The sequence below is a fragment of the Haliotis rufescens genome, unplaced genomic scaffold, assembly GCF_023055435.1.
Source record: "Haliotis rufescens isolate VD_foot unplaced genomic scaffold, xgHalRufe1.0.p SCAF_36, whole genome shotgun sequence".
NCBI lineage: Eukaryota > Metazoa > Mollusca > Gastropoda > Lepetellida > Haliotidae > Haliotis > Haliotis rufescens.
In genome coordinates this window covers 3,948,614-3,967,384 of record NW_025964068.1, presented here as the reverse complement: position 1 = coordinate 3,967,384, position 18,771 = coordinate 3,948,614, and the positions used below count along the sequence as shown (strand labels likewise).

General features: G+C 46.0%; 1 protein-coding gene across 1 annotated transcript in view; it reads right to left on the bottom strand.

Moving 5' to 3' along the window:
- Window positions 1–523: 523 nt before the first annotated feature.
- Window positions 524–18,771, bottom strand: part of LOC124147762 (rabankyrin-5-like) — a 68,471-nt gene continuing 50,223 nt past the window's right edge. The window contains exons 22-23 of the mRNA XM_046518518.2: window positions 6,854–6,944; window positions 524–5,866 (exon numbers count right to left, since the gene is read on the bottom strand). Of these exons, the coding sequence (XP_046374474.2) occupies window positions 5,734–5,866; window positions 6,854–6,944 (224 nt within the window). The 3' untranslated portion in view covers window positions 524–5,733. The remainder of the gene's footprint in view (window positions 5,867–6,853; window positions 6,945–18,771) is intronic.

The following is an 18,771-nucleotide window of genomic DNA, read 5'->3' as shown; positions in this document are numbered from 1 at the left end:
GAGACGTATATCACGGCTATGATGCTGGAATGAGACGTACATCACAGCTATGATGCAGGTATGAAAGGTACATCACGGCTATGGTACAGGTATTAGATGTGTATCACGACTATGATGCAGGTATTAGACGTACATCACGGCTATGATGCAGGTATTAGATGTATATCACGGCTATGATGCAGGTATTAGACGTACATCACGGCTATGATGCAGGTATTAGATGTATATCACAGCTATGATGTAGGTATTAGGCGTATATCACGGCTATGATGCAGGTCTTAGTTGAGTTAAACATAGCCTGAACAGAGTGTCAGTTGCCTATCAGCTCTACATGTCAGATGGTTGCAAGATATGATGCAAGTTGGAGACTGTTACCCTGCGTGTATTATTGTAGATAAGCAGCATGAATATTGATAAATTATACTTGATATCTGAAAACTACATCAACAAAACACTGAATATAACACTATGGTTGTGCCATATAAACGCTTTATGTGAAGCCAACAAAAGAACGAAGCCAGAGTGATATTTTGGAATCTTGTATTACAATGAGGCATAAATAATAGCAGCAATGCAAATATAAACAATATCAGACGTAAAACAGCATCAGCATACAAGATGAGGCTTTGTAGACTGTCCCTTACTACACTGATACTAATGTAATAAATACAATCATAAATACCAAGCAGGAAATATGCACCTTGGCTATACTGACGGCGATATATATATACACTGGTAAGAGCAGGAGTATACAGAGCTTGGACACAAGCAGCAGCACTGGGGAGCTAGTTCACAAGCAGGATTAACAAATAGTGAGGGATAGTGGGATAAAGCTGGACACTCCACCATAATGTCAGCAGCCATGATTAAACAAATGACAATAGAATATTCATATATTTACAAATTTTACAGTTTTCCTATAAAATAATGCCCACAAAAACTGACTCCACTAGAAGATACATTATGGTTTAAACTGTAAAACTGATATCCAGGTTAAAATCAGGAGGAAAGGAAACCTCTTGAGACATGTCTTGGGTACTTATTGATGTCTAGATTATTTATTCAATAACAAGAAAAATCTTGAAGAAAAATATTAACAAACTTCAAGTCTATTCAGCAGTATCTATACTTTGAGAGAGTTAATATCTTTATCTTATCAACGAGGGGCATCTGACTGAGCATAAACCTGCTATTAACTGGAAGCACTCATAAAATCTCCAACAAGTGAGTTGGCCACCGCAGGATTTAGACACTGACTAGATTTATTTCTTATATGATTACTGACTGGCAAGAAAAGTTTATGTTTAACTCCTCAGTATCAAATAAATACTTAAAAGTGTCAAATTATTTCATGTATGAATATACGAAACAAAGGTCACATTTAGAGGTTGGAGACACTACAAACAGAGTGACGTTGACAAACCAAGCTCTGTAATAAGCTTGAATCTAGGATTTCAACTCACAATCAGCATATCTGGGACACAACGAAAAGTGCAACATTTTATGCCATTGGGTCCTACACTCCCACTACTGACTCAAACTAACAATAAACCTGACCCTAACACATCTATACTCTACATTTACTGATGGGGGGGAAATCATGACAACAGAAAATTACCAGAAGCTGAGTTCAATGTATAAAGTGCTCCATGAACCAACAAGCAAGAATATTTGTGTGTTTCGAGGAAACGCTTTATACTTGTAAAACACATGCTACACAAATGTTTGGAATCCTTCAGGCACATCATGTCAGATACGTGCTTCCTGTTTGAGGAGATCCCTTATTTCTCTCAATCAATATACATGAAGTCCTTTACACTCCAGCCGGCTGATACACAAGCTGCAGCTGACCAGGGACCCTATGTTAATACACATGTACCAGTAGTGGACTGACAAAAAGTTGTGGAGCATGTAACAAGACAGGCTTACAGCCCTTAATGAGATACCGAGATATTTGAAAACAATTAGGTAATATATTTTATTGAGGCTGAAGCTGTTCCCTAATGCACTGTGATTATAAAGTAAAAATTATTTTTTGTGTTCACTACTTTGTTCACTTCCTGATATCTAAATGATGTTTGTTCACTTCCTGATATCTAAATGTTTGTTCACTTCCTGGTGTCTAAATGATGTGCTTGCTTCCTGGTGTCTGAATGATGTTTGTTTATTTACTTGTGTCTAAATTATGTTTGTTCACTTCCAGGTGTCTAAAAGATGTTTGTTCACTTCCTGATATCTAAATGATGTGCTCGCTTCCTGGTGTCTAAATCATGTTTGTTCACTTCCTGGTGTCTAAATGATGTTTGTTCACTACCTGCTTGTTCCAATCATGTAAGAACAGTGTAGTTGACTCTATTCATAGTCAAGATTCACAACACAACTATGGGGTGAACAAGGCCAGATATGAATATGTACTAGATGACGCACACAAGGGAGGCAACAAATTCAAGATGACACTAGGTGTTCATAAAACAGGTGGACCAATGCACTAGAATTACCTGAGGACTTGTGCTAAGTCTCATCATCATGACAGGTGTTTAATCTCTATCAAGTACATGAAAATATCATTTTACCCGTTTTATAACTAGATCTGAAAAAAAGATACACCATATACGAGGTAATTATCAAATGGTCTTGTCATCCTGACTCGTTTCAGCCACAGTAACCATGGAACAGGAAACAATAGCAACAATAAATGGATACAGGGGCAAAGAGGTACCAAATATATAGATAGTCAATAAACTACCCAAGTAACCATGGCAACTGAATGATTAAGTACCTTACACTGATTGTACGTTAACATCTGAAGCAGAAATATGCATACTCTAAACACAAAACAAACCTCATTACTTACTACACAAGGTGGTTAAATCTACAAAAGTGTATAAAAAACTAGTTTTCATGGCGCTGCTAAAATATATGGAAAGTGTATGTGAATTGTACTGTAGACTTTATGGCATTTCAATCAATATTTTCTGTTGATCCTTTGATGGCTAGGAATGACCCGCTGATTTACAAAAAAAAAGTAAATTAACTGATCATTCATCTCTTGCTGGGCCGCCACGTGCATATTTCATAACACACATTTCACCTCACTTCAAACCTGGATTTAGATTGAATAATTACCCAGACACAAGAAATACAGAATGAGAACCTTTATCAGGTAATCTGCTACCACCTATCAGGTGCTACCACTAATTATACCGGTAATAAATTCATTAACTGAGCATCAAGCTAATGATGACAAATACACAAGTGTAGGGTTATACCAGGAAACATGGATGACAACAAGGGAGTAGTAAACGTATTATCCATGCAATCCGAAAATGATTTCACTGCAGGGATACTTTTTTTTAAGTATCCCTGCAGAGGCCAGTGTCAGACAGCGGAGAAGAAGCCGAAGATTAGTGCCCCTTCAATGTCAAGTGCCAGGTAGGGTATTAACAAGTACCATATTTTAACATATTTTGCTATGTTGCAGGCAGAGATAGAACTACCGACCTTCGGCTCTCCAGACTGACAACTAATTTGATCTGTGGAGTTGATAATAATAACAACAACAACAGGGGTGGAAGGTTTCCCTGCAGGCTACAGTGCATGGGTCAAGGTGATGTGGTGCAATACAGTCCATGGGCACAACTCTCCCACTGCCCCATGCTCAATGCAAATTGGCAGTTTCATTGCATGTAGATAGCCCATTGTTCTCACCCAGGTTTCCTTCAGTTAGCAGTGATAGTTGTATGGACTAAGGATGAAATTGTGTGGCCGCAAATATATTGTCTCCCGCAAATTAGGACAGATGCATCAAAAACGATTTGATAGAATTGAGAGCATATTATTGCACAATCTCTTGAAACTATCCTACAAGGACATGTTTTATGAGTGAGAGATCAAATTTAATGTCACACTGGCAGTTCAGAAATGCAGTTGTTTTTTGGTAACTGTTGTTTGATGAAGTTAATAGGAAATGTTGACACAAACAGTGCCAAATACAGTCTCTCCAATACCAAATTATGTCCTTATATTATTAAGAAGCTATATTACACCAAATATCAACATCTCTTAAGCAGAATCAACGAAAGTATATCCACAAATAAAAGCTTAAACTATTTAGAAAAGCTGGGTCCATCAGACAAAATCCCTTAATTCTGTGCTGTATCAGCAATGCTTCTGTACAATGTATCAGCTGCAGGTGCTCGACAACACATTCAAGTCAAACACTGAGAAGGTCTCCTAACACAGTGGTGCAACATGGCCGCCACACAGAATGGCAGTATCAGTACACAGTAGATCACTGGACTAACCTGGCCTTCAGCCAGTCGGGCATGTCTTGCTGCACACTGCAGAAGTTACCACTAACACTGCTGCTGGGATTTAAAAACCTGGCTTTTCATGTGATTCAACACCACATTTCTAGAACTATGAAGAAACTTTACAGGCAACTGATTAAGAAAAAGTAAATGAAATAAACTGATTGAGAAACTTCACTAAAATACCATTTTGTACAAATATTAATTCTTTCATACCTTACACTAAAATATGACATATACATCTAAGCAGTTTATATAAACATCAAAGATACAAACATGTAATACGGTTTGTAAGAAAAAATCATTTTCATTTCATTTGTTCCATCCTACAAACATGTTTTCATACGTAACAATGCCTAGGCCATCCCAGGTGTAGATGATGCTAACTGTTTGAGAAGATCCTACACCAAAACAGTCTGTGTCTTCACACAATAGCTCACAGCCAGGAGGTGCTGCGGTCATCTAAATGTTGCTAGTTTGTTTGTTGATTAACGTCGCACTCAGCAATATTCCAGCTATATGAAGGCTGTCTGTAAATAATCGAGTCGGGACTAGACAATCCAGTGATGAGCATCGATCTACATAATTGGGATACAATGACATGCATCAACCCAGGCAATGAGCCCGACCACTCGATCCCGCTAGTCGCCTACCATGTACCATGTTTACTGATCTTAAAAGTTAGATGAAAATGCCGATATCATCATGGAAAACACTTCTAAAGACTTTTGGAATGGTCATATATTGCCTTTGGGTCATCTCTGTGAATGCTGTGAATGCCTTTAATCCTGAGCAGCAGAGAGGATGCAGTTAAGTGGCTGCAGTTGTTGGTGGCTATAGATGCAGTCTGTAGATGCAGACAGGACACTGTCCTGATGACTACCTTCATGCACACATAGGCAATCTCTGTCTCACAAACTCGGGCAAGTCCAGGACCAGCACTTGTCACGGCTGTTGTTGCTTAGCTCACCAAACATGGCCATGACAAAATGAGCAGCACTTAGTTTTCTATAACATACACAAAGAGAGTTCAGGCAGCACATCTTGATGATCAACCATCCTCAAATAACGCACAAGAAATGTGTTCCTCTCTCATACAAAACAGACAAAAACTGTACATTTGTTGCTAGCCTATGTGGGGAACATATTCCTTTCTTCTTTGAACAGACTGACAACTTAGTTGCCGAAGTCCCGACGTTCATGGCTGGGGGAATATATTCCTTTCTTCTTTGAACAGAATGACAACGTAGTTGCCAAAGTTCCAACGTTCATGGCTGGGGGAACATATTCCTGTCTTACAAACACATACATGAGAAATAAGATGTCTGTTATTCCCTTTGTTCTGACCAACACAGCAGGAACACATTGCTCTCTCGTTTCTCAAACATGGCCATGACTGTAACAAAGTGAGCAGCATCTACCGTCACATGAAGCCCCCCACCGAGAGGACGTCAAAACAAATGTCACACACCCGCACAGGCTTACTGAGATTGAACTTTATTATAGGCATGTCCTTGCTTGAGCACTTGGAACACAACAGGCGCCCACAATGACGACTGAAACAGATAAAGCATTGGCTCAAACTACATATTCTCAACATATTCAGATCAATAAACCAGATGTCTATCAGCAACTGATTGTAAATTTAAACCAAGTTCAGCACAAATTCCAACATTGCCTGCCATGCGTAAGTAATCAAGTTGGGGACAGGAAAACACTATCCGGGGTTAATGAAATCTTTAAGCAGAGAGAAATCGTATCTGAGCTAAGTTAGATTTTAGTGAGATTGTATCTTGTCATATCAACAACTGTTTCTCTTCTGGCATGTCTGCTGGTTAGAGAAGTTTATAAACCTTATAAATTTCTGGCGTAATCGATAAATAGTCTTGAAATATTTCAGTTGTACTAGAGTTTGTCAGCATAATGTCGGAGGACCGCCCCACGTGACGAGTCTTAGATGTTCACGACTTTTGGATTGTTTGTTGTATAACGCTGCCCTCAGCAATATACCAGCTATATTACGGCGGTCTGTAAATAGTCAAATCTGGGCAGACGATCCAGTGATTGACATCATGAGCATTGATCTACGCAAGTGGGATACATATCAGCAGAGCCTGACCACCCAATCCCCTTAGTCTTACAACAAGTATGGGTTGCTGAAGACCAATTCTTGGTTCTGCAAAACCAGGAGCACTGGGTGTGGTGCCAACAAACTAAGACTCATAGATTCTGGCACGCTCAAGGAGCACAACTCTGCACAGCAATTGCAGTACCTTACATGACTTAGGCACCCCTGTAAACAATGACGACTGAAACAGGTAAAGCATTGGCTCAAACTACACATTCTCAACATATTCAGATAAATATGATTGATGCAAGAGTACCAGGGTGCCGTTGTACAAAGCGGTCTCAGCAGTAAGGTGATCGTAACTCTCATACCTTAACACAGACTTACGACTGCCGTAGAGCCAAGGTTGTTGTGTACAACAGCACCCTGGTTATATAGCGGCCAGTTTGTTAGTTGTGCAGTGATGTCCACTTACCAGTGATGTTTCCTAGTTTTAATACTGAACTTCACCCCACACTCCAGGCAGATTTCACCCTCACTCCATGGGGGCTCCTTCGACAGCATATCTGCAGGCAAAAAACATTGGTTATCACATCTCCCCCAGCTCACTATGACCACAACAATAGCTAGGCCATATCTATTCTTCGGGGATGCTGAGAGCAACAGTATTCTAATTTTCTCGTAGACACTGAAAACAAAGGATTCTAAAGAAAGAACAATCCTGACATTCTTTCTTCTTTAACTGACAACACTTATCTTTCCTTTTCCATAAGATTTTACTGATTTCAGAGATGAAGTGTTTTGAGATGAAGTGTTTTGATACTGCATAGCCTTACAGAAGAGTATTTGAACATAATAGGCACCTAGTAGCCACAATGGTAGCCTAGTTCAGATAAAAACTGTGTTGCGCAGTGGAATACAAACAATTAAATAAAATTTCCCTTTCTGCAGTATGTGGGGAACAAAAAAGGGACTCTCTTGATACTGATGAAGTAATTCCGATATTAAATGTGAGGAACTAAACATTCCCCCTTCATAATTGACTTTTGTAAATCATAGATTGAAAACTATCTTCCTGAAAGCTAATCAAAGCCATTTGTTTCACTCGAAGAAGTCCATTCTAGTTTGCTGTTCTTTTCACTACTGACTATCTTGTCTTAACATCAACAAAAAACATGGCAATCATTTCCTGGATAGACCTTCAACGAGGCAACATCTGATCTCAGGAAACATCTTTTATCAGGGAAACATCTTGATCACAGAGAAACATCTTTTATGGGTAAAACATATTTAATCAGCAAAACCGCTTTAACCAGGGAAACATCTGACCTCAGGGAAACATCTTTTATCAGGGAAATGGGTTTTTCAGATTAAAAACGATGTTTTATTGGTCTGTTTTCAGTCGTACAAATTGGGTATCTCTCATACCCTCAGGTCTAGTCGCACGATTAAGAGGAAGCCAGAAGCTGGAATGTAAACATTAAACTTGTTTCCGTCCGGTTGCACACGCACCTCCCAATGACATGTCACAAATCTCGAAGAATAAGCCATCAAGCAGGAATGGACTGGATTACTTCCCTGTTGGGATGGCTGGGTGGGAACGTACGACTGAAAACAGACCAATAAAACATCGTTTTTAATCTGAAAAACCCATGTTTTAGTCTGTTTTCAGTCTTACAAATGGGTAGAATTCGACGGAACACTGGAAGGAGGGTCGGGAAAGTAATCAGGCAGTGACCACTTTCACGTCGAATGTACCAAGTTCCTCACCCCTGTAGTGACAATAGAACATTCGACCAGATGCACGGATGAGACAAGTTGTTTATCACGAACGCACAGCATGGTTAATGCTCTTCGACACACAACTAATTATCGATGCGACAGGCCAACTGCACGAGTCAGTTGAACTGCGATCGAAGTGTGGTCGACGAATAGTTTAGTTACAGAGCAACTCGCAGTATACAAGGTAACTAAAACAGCATGTTTTAATGCTCTTCGACTCACAACTAATTAGCGAAGCGACAGGACAACTGCACACGTCAGTTGAATTGCGATCGAAGTGTGGTCGGCGTATAATTCAGTTACAGAACAACTCGCCATAGTCAAGGTAACTAAAATAGCATGGTTAATGCTCTTCGACACACAACTAATTATCAATGCGACAGGACAACTGCACACGTCAGTTGAACCCGGATCAAAGTGAGGTCGGCGCATAATTTAGTTACAGAGCAACTCGCAGTATACAAGGTAACTAAAAAATACGAGCAGTACTATTAAGTATGGGAAGACGATGCATACACCGAATAACCATAATAAAAAACAGAAGTACTGCACGCAACAAAAAAAACATAAGAATGCGTACATTCACCAACAGCTTTTATTGTAACCTGTTATATGTCACGAAGTGTCGAGCAAAAACTCCAAAGTGAATAAAACACAAATTCACTGTCTTTTCTGAGAGATCTGTTGTGCCACCACGAGTGGACCAAACTGTTTGAGTCCTTCAACATCTTCTGTGGAGATATCTCTAAGATAATGCGAAGCAAACACTGAAGTAGATCTCCAAAAGCAGCCCTCCATAATAGCTTGTAGCGAACAATTACTGTGGAGTGCTAATGTTGAAGCGATGGCTCAAACTTCGTGCGAATGAGAGGAGGTGGGAGGTGCGAGTCCTTGCGCCTTGTAAGCTCTGAGAATTACCGATCTCAACCAAAATGAGAGAGTATTACGTGTAATCTCTTTCTTTGCATTGGTTGAGAGCGGTATGAACAGCCGTCGAAAATGTTGTCGTCGCTGTTCAGAACGCTGCAGGTAAATATGAAGCACATGAACAGGGTGAGATCAGCGTGATCATGAGGGCCCATAATGGCAGACAAGGAAGGAATGTGGAACATTCTCGAATCTTGGCCAGGAAGTTGATTTTTCGCTAAAAAATCCCATCTGAGACCAAGATGGACGTTGCCATGGTTATGCTGATCGAACGTAATCCGACCGACGTCAATGGCATGTATTTCCGAAATTCTCGCAGCCGTAGCCAGCGAGAGAAGGAAAGCCGTTTTCTGAGACAATAAGTCGAACGCGACCTGATCGAGAGGCTCGTAAGCCTGACTAGACAGGTTGCGCAGAACGACATTGAGGTCCCAGGCCGGCGGTCGGAATTTACGTGACTGATCTTCAACCATGAAGGCACGTAGAAACTTCTGCAACTCCGGTACTTTAGTGAGCTTGTCGCCCATAGGAGACGGCACCACTGAAGCCAAAGCTGCCAGATATGTCGAGATCGTCGACCCTTTCAGACGCCGAGATGACCGGAGAGAGACTAGGAACTCCGCCACCTTTGGTGGGGTCGCTACCGCCGGGTTGAAGCCATGAGACCTGGTGAAAATGGAGAAAGTGGTCCACTTGTCATTGTACAGCTTACGAGTCGTAACTCAATGTGCCGACGAGACAAGCTCTGCCGCTTTAGCCGAATAGCCTTTCTTCATTAACGAGGTCTTAAGCAAACCCAGGCGTGAAGCTGGAAGTTCTTTATCCCCGGATGCAAGTCGTCGGTGTGAGGATGAAGAAGGAGGTCGTCTCGATCTGGCAAGGGGAACTGTGGTTGATCGATGATCTGAAGAAGTTCAGGGAACCACGTTCTGGCCGGCCAATAAGGCGCGACCAAAAGCAGACGTAGGTTGGCCGTTTGACAAACTTTCACCAGTATCGATGGTAACAGCACCGTTGGCGAAAACGCGTAAGCATCTAGACCCTCCCACGATATCGCTAGAGCGTCGTGGTCCCATGCCCGTGGGAGGCGGTTGTTGTACCGGGTTGCAAAGAGATCTACTTGGGGCAACCACTTGGGGCTATCACATTCTTGGCCCCCGGGATGTGACGGGCGCGTACGCCCATGTCCAAGTCGTCGACAAGGGCGAAGAACCTGAATGTCCGGTCCAGAAGGGCCGCCGACCGAGTCGTTCCCTGTTTGTTGACGCAGTGGACGACTGTGGAGTTGTCCGACTGTATCATCAGCCGTTTCCGACGTAGTCAAAGTTTCTAAAACTCGACCGCCCGATTCACTGCTTCCATCTCGAGGCAGTTGATGTGGTGGACCTTTTCTACTGGCGACCACAGCCCGGCCGCTTGGTCGTCCCCGAAGTGCGCTCCCCAGCCTTCCAATGACGCGTCTACGAATAGGTGTAGTATGAACCGAGGCTCGCTCATAAAGACGCCTTCGCAAACGTTCGACGGCTGGAGCCACCACTCCAGATGACAACATAGCTGCGCCCGAAGTGGAACCAGGAGATTGGGAAACTCCAGATAGGGGTACAGCAATCTCTGCAGCGGACGAAGTTGAAGACGTCCTCGGCGAGTCAGGTCTTGGGCCGATGTCAACAGACCGAGGACTTCCTGCCACGTGTGCACCGACGCTGGGGCATGTAGAAGTCTCAGAACGCTGCTGACAATCTTGTCCCAGCGGTCTTGAGGTACCTTGACCAGATTGACTCCCATCTGGAAGCGTATCCCAATGTACTGTAGATCCCGAGTTGGTACAAAGTCCGACTTTTGAAAGTTGACGATCCACCCGAGGTACCGTAGTAGACTCAGGGTGGTCGCCAACTCTTCTTGAAGGGCTTCTGTGAATTGGTGAGCTTGGAGCCCGTCGTCTAGGTAGAAGGCGACCCTGATCGCCTGCTGATGGAGCCATTCTACGACCGTCTTCATGATCCGTGTGAAAATGCACGGGGCCGTAGAAATTCCAAACGAGAGGGCCGCCCACTGGTAATTAATACCTTGGTATTCGAATCGGAGGTACTTCTGGAACTCGGAAGCTATTGGTACATGTAGATACGCGTCCTGAAGGTCTATGGAGGCGAGGAGGTCGTTCTGTAATATCATCCGACGCAGAAAGCTGAGGGATATCATGGTGAATGTGTCGGGTTGTTGGAGGTATGTTGCGTTGAACTTTTTGAGATTGAAAATAAGCCGCATCTTTGTGGAGCTTTTCTTGGGTACTAGAAAGATGGGGGAGTAGTACCCCGGCGATGGTGCCGATGTCCCTAGGCGAAGTACGGCCGCCTTTTCCACCAACAAATCGATGGCCGCCGTCAGCCGATCCGTTGGTGGAATGTAGAATGTCGGGGATGACGTCAGTGGTGGAGTCGATCTCAGGCGTGGGGTGTAGCCTGTTGTCAAAATGTTCTGAACGTAAGGGTCGTTGTGGAAAACCCACTTGTGGGCATAGTGATGAAGTCTCCCCCCTACCGGTAGCTCGTCTAAAGGTAGTGTCACCGGGGGAGACTCCAACCACGGCGACGGCAGGGGAAGGGACCTCACTTCCTCCCCCGCTGGCACTTTCCCCCTCTGGGATACTTGGAAAAGGAGACCTGACGACCTTTCCTGTCGGAATCTCTCTTGCGGAACGGCTGTCGAGGCACGTCCCTACGGAAGGCCCGTTGCACATTCTCGTTTCGGTAACGTCGTCGTGGGGCGTTCGAAACCGGTGGCCGTCTGGACAGGTTGTGTGAAGCTGAAATGATGATGTCACGCTCGGCTTCCCTGGAGTACTTGTCCAGAACGTCGTTGGTACGACCGTCAAACAACTGTTGCGATGACCACGGGGCCCGTAGGAGTGACCTGCCATGACGATCAGGTAGGTCAGTGCAGTCGATGTAACCATGGCGACGTGCCGTAGTAATCTGGCCCGATACATATCGGGACTGGGCGAGGACATCCGAGATCCACCGTTGTATACAGGTGAGGACCGATGGCACCGTCCTGCCGTCCTTGTCCTGGGGTTCTTTCTCCTCAAAGTACACTGAGAGGGCCTCGATCGCTGTCGACAGCATAGCAAGCAGTTGTAGCTGGTGACGAACAGCAGTGTCCATGGATTCCAAATGCCTGTCTTCTACAAGAATTTTGGAGGGCGCTGGTTTCTTGAAGAGTAGCCCCCAATCCAAATCCCTAGTCATAGGTGACGAAAACGGCATGCCATAGATCGGGTAACGAGATCGACCAGGCGGCTTGCAGAAGCTCTGCCCAGGCAGAGCAGAGACAAAGTTCTGGTCCATATCGTGAGCCATGGCTCTGAAGACATCGGGAGGAGAATACTGAAGAGACTGCGGTGTATCTCCGACCTTAAAGCCCGCATGCGTCGGTTTGTCATCGTCTTATGATAACTCAGATAGCCAAGCAAACAACTCAATGTCTTTGGGAGGCCTAGGAGGGCTGTCGTCACAATCCATCATCGACGTCGATTGTGGAGGCGTAGATGAAGGAGCTGGTGTACTAGTTGACGGGCCATGGACCCCCGACGTAGTCGTATCCTTCTTTGTCGACGCCCTCGAGGCGAGGACCGCCGCCGTGATCTGGGCTATCAAAGCCGGGTCGACATGAAAGTGAGACGACGTCGTCATTCTGTCACTATCTTCACTACGACGCCGAACTCCCAAAAACTCCCTGCGAGAACGTCGCACGTCCCCGTGGGGACGAGGGCTACGATCTCTAACTGTAGAAGAACTACGATCCCCATTGTAGTTATCGTCCGAATCGTACCTACGACGACCACGATGGCAATGAACGCCCTCGTGTCGTGTACTGTCTCTCGACAAGGCACTCGACCTGTCGTCCCGACTTAATCAGGAACGACTTCTGTGTCCACTGTCGTCCCGCACGACGTCACTATCGTCGTTAGAAGAACGAGATACGGACCAACTGGGGACCGTAGTCCCCTCATGGTTTTCGTCACCACCCGGTCCCGTCGTAACAGGGGAGGTTGAGTGACGCTCTTGATCAACAAATTGACGAAGATCAGTCGTGCGGGTAGTATCATCAGCAGGCGAACAGTCACGTGACTTGTCGAAAACAGAAGTTGACTGAGGCGGGCCTTTATCAACTGATTTGTTAGGTGTGGCCGACCCGCCATTCCCAGGGCCGGATGTGGAGGGTGCAGAGTCCAAGGATCCAACAGATGTCCTACTCTGCTTGTAGCGCTGGTCAGCGGCCCGCTTCGCCAACGCACGAAGATACAAGTTAAAGTTTATTGAAGACAAGTTCTCACATTCTTTACAACGTTTATCCCACGAACACGTTGAAAACCCGTCCTTAATGATGCAGGAAGGACAATACTTGTGAGGGTCTACTTTAGACAGTTTTCGTTGACACGAGGCACAAATGCCCGACATATTGCCACGTGTAGAATCACTGTCAAACAGCAAAACACGCGTTGAACACAACAATGGATTACCAAGGATTACATTCCAGGAGTCTACAGGTAAGACATATTATTATTATTACTTTATTAGAACAACTGTAGATAAGCGATAAGCACTAGTAGAATACAAACTAGCAGTCTACCTCGAAAGACTTTCTCGAGCAACCAGCTCAGAGGCGCGCTGAGAGATTTGTGACATGTCATAGGGAGGTGCGTGCGCAACCGGACGGAAACAAGTTTAATGTTTACATTCCAGCTTCTAGGTTCCTCTTAAACGTGCGACTAGACGTAAGGGTATGAGAAATACCCCATTTGTACGACTGAAAACAGACTAAAACATATCTTTTATCAGGGTAACAAATATCTCAGAGAAACATCTTTTATCAGGGAAACATTTTTTCTAGCTAAAAGTCTCCTGATTTGTTCAAATTTACCAAGTAACTCTATTTCAAACTTGCGTGGCTGATTGCAAGCTAAAACTCTGTGTTACTCCAGAAAGTGAGTGAGTGAGTTTGGTTTAACGCCCCTTTTAACATGATTACAGTTGTATCACAGCGTGTCAGCTTAATGTGGGAGGAAAGCCTGAAGTCATGCAGGTCTCAGACGTTTACCACTTCGGTGAAACCCACAAACACAGGTATGGTGCTGACAAACCTGGAAACATAATCGGGGCGAACCAGGATTGGAACCCTAGAAAATCACTATCAATGTAGAAAATTGTAGAATTTTCCTATTCGGAATATTCTATAAGTAATACGTTACCACTGTTATACCGAGGCTGTTGTCTCCCACAACTGCTGCTATAGCGAAATCTACCACAGAGATCTCAATTACCTCATGCAGCACGTTGGTAGCCACCCAGCTGCCATGTGACACCCTTCACTCTTGTCTCTAGCGAAAGAGCAAGTGCTCAGGGGACGGATGGGCGGGCAGCTGCCCAGTGGAAACGTATTATTATAGAATATTCCAAATAGGAAAATTCTACAAATTTCATTAAGTAATAAGTTACCACTGTTATACCGAGGCTGACTACCACAGTTGGCGGTGGGGAGCACCTACAACCCGAACCTGACTGCTCGTGTTCCTTCCGACCAGCGGAAGTAAACAACAAGGCGGCAGCACTCGATGCGTATGCTCCTAGCTAGGCGTTACCCTATAGGAATACCAAAGCACTGTCAAGCGCATACCGTTAGGCTCAGTCGTCATTGCCAAACGATTGGTGACTCCAAACGGCCCCACTGGATAGGTATTTCATTGCCGCAGCGGATGAGAACACAGTATCCGTGTGAGCTAAATCTTAGATCAGGTTAAACAGGTTAAAATAAGGACAAAACACACAAAAAGCCGCCTCACCTGTGGTGTCCTGTACCCACGGCGGTGGGAACATTGGAGACGACACAGATTGACCACCGTGCAAGGTCTGACGCCTGTGGAGTTCGGAACTGCGCTGGACACACTCCTTAGATGACCGCTTGTGCCGCGATCAGCAGCCCAAGACGGTGCACACCCTCCACGTCTTCATCACAGACCTTTCTGAGGTAATGTTTGCCAAAACCGAGTCAGAACGCCAGTAACAACCTCATAATATTCTGTGAACAGGGCAAATAGCGCCCTGATCTTGTGCGGGTTTGACCCCGCACCGGTAACCCCTGAGACCGGTACGCCAGATTGATGACAGAATGAAGCCATAACGCAATCGAGTTGCGAGTTATGTCAGCAGTGCGATTAGGGTTACACAAGCCTTAAGATAATACTTAAGGGCCCTAACCGGACACAGCGATCTGTCCTCAGTATCGGCAGGATGTAAGATTTCCTTGAGAGATTTCAACACCAGCGAAAGATCCCAGGCCGGTGAACGAAGGCGGCCCTTCTTAAGATCGTGTTGTTTAAAACCCTTGATAATACCCCGAATCACCGGCTCTTTTTTAGAGACTGGTACCCATAGCAACGTCCCGTACCGTAGCAACAGAAGAGACATAGTTGGCAATGGAACCCCCGGAGAGTTTCCGGGTCTCTCGTAAGTGAGACATGAAACGAGCAATATCCTGCACAGATACCTTATCTGGCGAATGAATGTGATGTTTACAACACCACTTCATGAAAATAACCCATCATGCATTATACACCTTCTGGGTAGAATCACGATGCATACTTACGTATGCCCGAGACGCCCAACGAGAAAAACCTTTACTCCTCAGACGCTCGGTGACAACATCCACGCGTACAGATTGAACTGCCCTGCGTTTGGATGAAGCTGACGGGTGAGGGTGGATCAGGAGATCTGGTCTCACAGGCAGTGGATGTGGCAACTGACCTGGGCCAGCAAGTCGGGGTACCACGATCTGTTCGGCCACATGGGTGCGATCAGCAACATTCGACAGCGAACTCCTCGGAGCCGGCTTAGAATGAGTGGTATTAACTCCGTGGGCGGGTAAGCATAAGCGTCCATGCCCGTCCAGTCTAACGCGAAAAAATCGTCCGGGTCCGGGACTGGTGACACAAACAACGGGAGTTGATTGTTGAACCTGGTTGCGAACAGGTCAACCATTGGACGACCCAGACGTTCGCACAGCCACTGAAACACTACTGGGTTGAGCATTCACTCCGTGGATGTCGGGTCCCCCAGCCCACTAGAGAGGCATCTGTATACAGAGAGTCCTGATAAGACGTTGCAAGGGACTGTCCACCACTCCAGATGCGGTTGGAGCCAATCCGGGAGGGCGACGGTCGCACTGTTCTCCTCCTGCGCCAACAACTGGATTAGAAACCGTTGCAGCGGGCGGAGTTGTAGACGACCCTGATCAGTGCAGTCGTGGGCTGACACAAGTAGCCCTAACAGCTGTTCCCAAAAGTGAACAGTCTGTTGCACCGCTAAGACTTTGGCAATCATCACCTGAATCTTGTGCCACTGGTCTAGGAGGGACAAAGAGGCGATGGGTCACCGTGTCGAACCGACCTCCGATGAACTTCAAGTTCTGTGAGGGGGTTAACTCGCTCTTGGGGAGATTGACAATCCACCCCAATTGCTCCAAGAGACGAAGTGCGAAATCGAGCTGATGAGACAGCACGTCTGTCATCTGATTTGCTACTAGCGAGTCGTCCAGGTACGCAAAGTACCTGACACCCCTCCTGTGACGGAACCCCACTGTGGGGGTGGTTAACCGGGTGAACAGCCAGGGAGTGGACGATAGGCCTAATGGGAGTACAACCCACTCGTAATGCCTGCCTTCAAAGACAAACCTGAGATACTTGTGATTGTCCGAGTGAATCGGAACATGCAGATAAGCATCCTTCAGGTCGATCGAAGCGAGCCAGTCGGGGGGCATGATCAGAGCTTTCAAGTCCGCCAAGGTCAACATTCTGAACTTGGGCGGCTTGTGCAGGTAAAACTCTTTGAACGATTTCAGATTGTGAATCATTCTGAGTTTTGCACTGTCCTTCTTGGGAACGAGAAGTATCCTGGAGTAAAACCCCGGTGTTACTTCTGGTAGAGCTAACTCCCGTACTGCCCTCTTTTCCACCAACCTGCCGATGGCATCGGCGAGGATGGGAAGATCGGTTTCCGAATAGAAACCTGCCAACGGGGCAACGGTGAGTGGCGGATTCGCTTTGAGATCTAGCCGATAGCCGTACCGTATCGTGTTGACCACCCACGGGTCGTCGAACACTTGTTCCCAATTCTCGCCGTAAGTCTGGAGTCTGGCTCCCACCGGGGAAGGAGAGGGGGGCCTGACAGGCTGCGGCAGGCGCAACTGTCCAGGGCCAATTACTCAGGTTCGCCTACGGGCCAACCGAAGTTGGCGCTGTCGGCATACGAAAGGCCTCGGCAGACACAGCAGCCTGTTGTTCCTTCAGAACCCCAGGGATTTTATTATTGAAAAGGGTCCGCGCAGACCAAGGCTGCAAAAGGAGCACTTCCTGGTTGGCAGCGTCCAACCCCGAGGCGGCAAGATACGACCGGTGCCTGAGAAAAAGGCACGTGGCAGAAATAAAGGCCGAAGCCCCGGCAACGTACTCCAGGAAAGCATTTAAACCGAGCAGGCAGCTGTAAATGCGCTGGTCACGGTCCGTGGGAGAACCTTCGACCAGACTGGCCGCTGCAGCCAAGTAAGTGTCTCCGTGAGACATGGCAAGCATGGAGTGCCGAGCGAGGGTGTCCAGCTGCTGCAAGGTAGCTTGCGTTACCGTAGCAGCCGGTGGGGCACGGACACCTGACCGCTCAACATGGGCCTCCACGGTAGGACCAGCCTCGGGAAAGGCAAGGTCATGTACCGGGAATGAACCCTTTCTCCACGACGGTGGAGGCAATGGGAGACCCCAACCTGAGGCCGCCGCGAAGGCGTTCTCCAAGGAAGGCTTGATCCTGCGCAGCAAGGTTGATGCAGGGAAAGTCAGAAGACTCATCGTATGCCTCGGAGGAACCTACAGAGCCGTGGTCATAAACCATGGCCACGGGGACAGAACAGCCAGCGGCCTATCCTGAGATACAGTTTTCTGAGTCCACAAGTTTGGAAAGCAATGCAGCGACGGAATCCCCGGACAGCCTGAGGGCCGCCAAGGGATCCGCCGCAGCCGTGGAGGTGGTACCCGCAAGGGGACCCCGACCGGACGAGCCGGCCACCACAGGGGTGGAAACGAACTGCACATACAGCTGGTAGCGCTCGGAAGCCGCAGGCACCAGACCGTCGCACAGGACACACCTGTTGTCCCCGCAAGGAACCCTGCACCGCGGGCATTGATCGTGGGGATCCCGAGATGGTAAGAACTTGCGGCACACCCCGCAACTCCGGGTTGCAGGGGTAGAGGGGGTGGATAACGGCGACACATCCATGTCAGACATTTTTGTACTATGAACAAAGAGCAAAACATGGTTACAACACACGCACCGCAATTATTCACAAACAGGCATTTTCACAAGAAAATAAACGAGCAATGTGAATATAGAACATACACATATAACATATAGAGAAATAAGTGATGTAAACCCCCAAAGCATACTAGAACAGGGGAACGTAAAACACAACGTGCATACGAGAACCCTGCAAGTATATAGAAAAAAGGGCGGGAAATTTTTTTCCGTTTGGCGGGAAAATTATATCCAAGGGTAGCTACCGCAAATGCCCCGTAAAAGCACAGTTTATTAGTGAGAATAAACAATAATAAATATCACCGAATGGTCGAGGAAACAGGAACGCTTC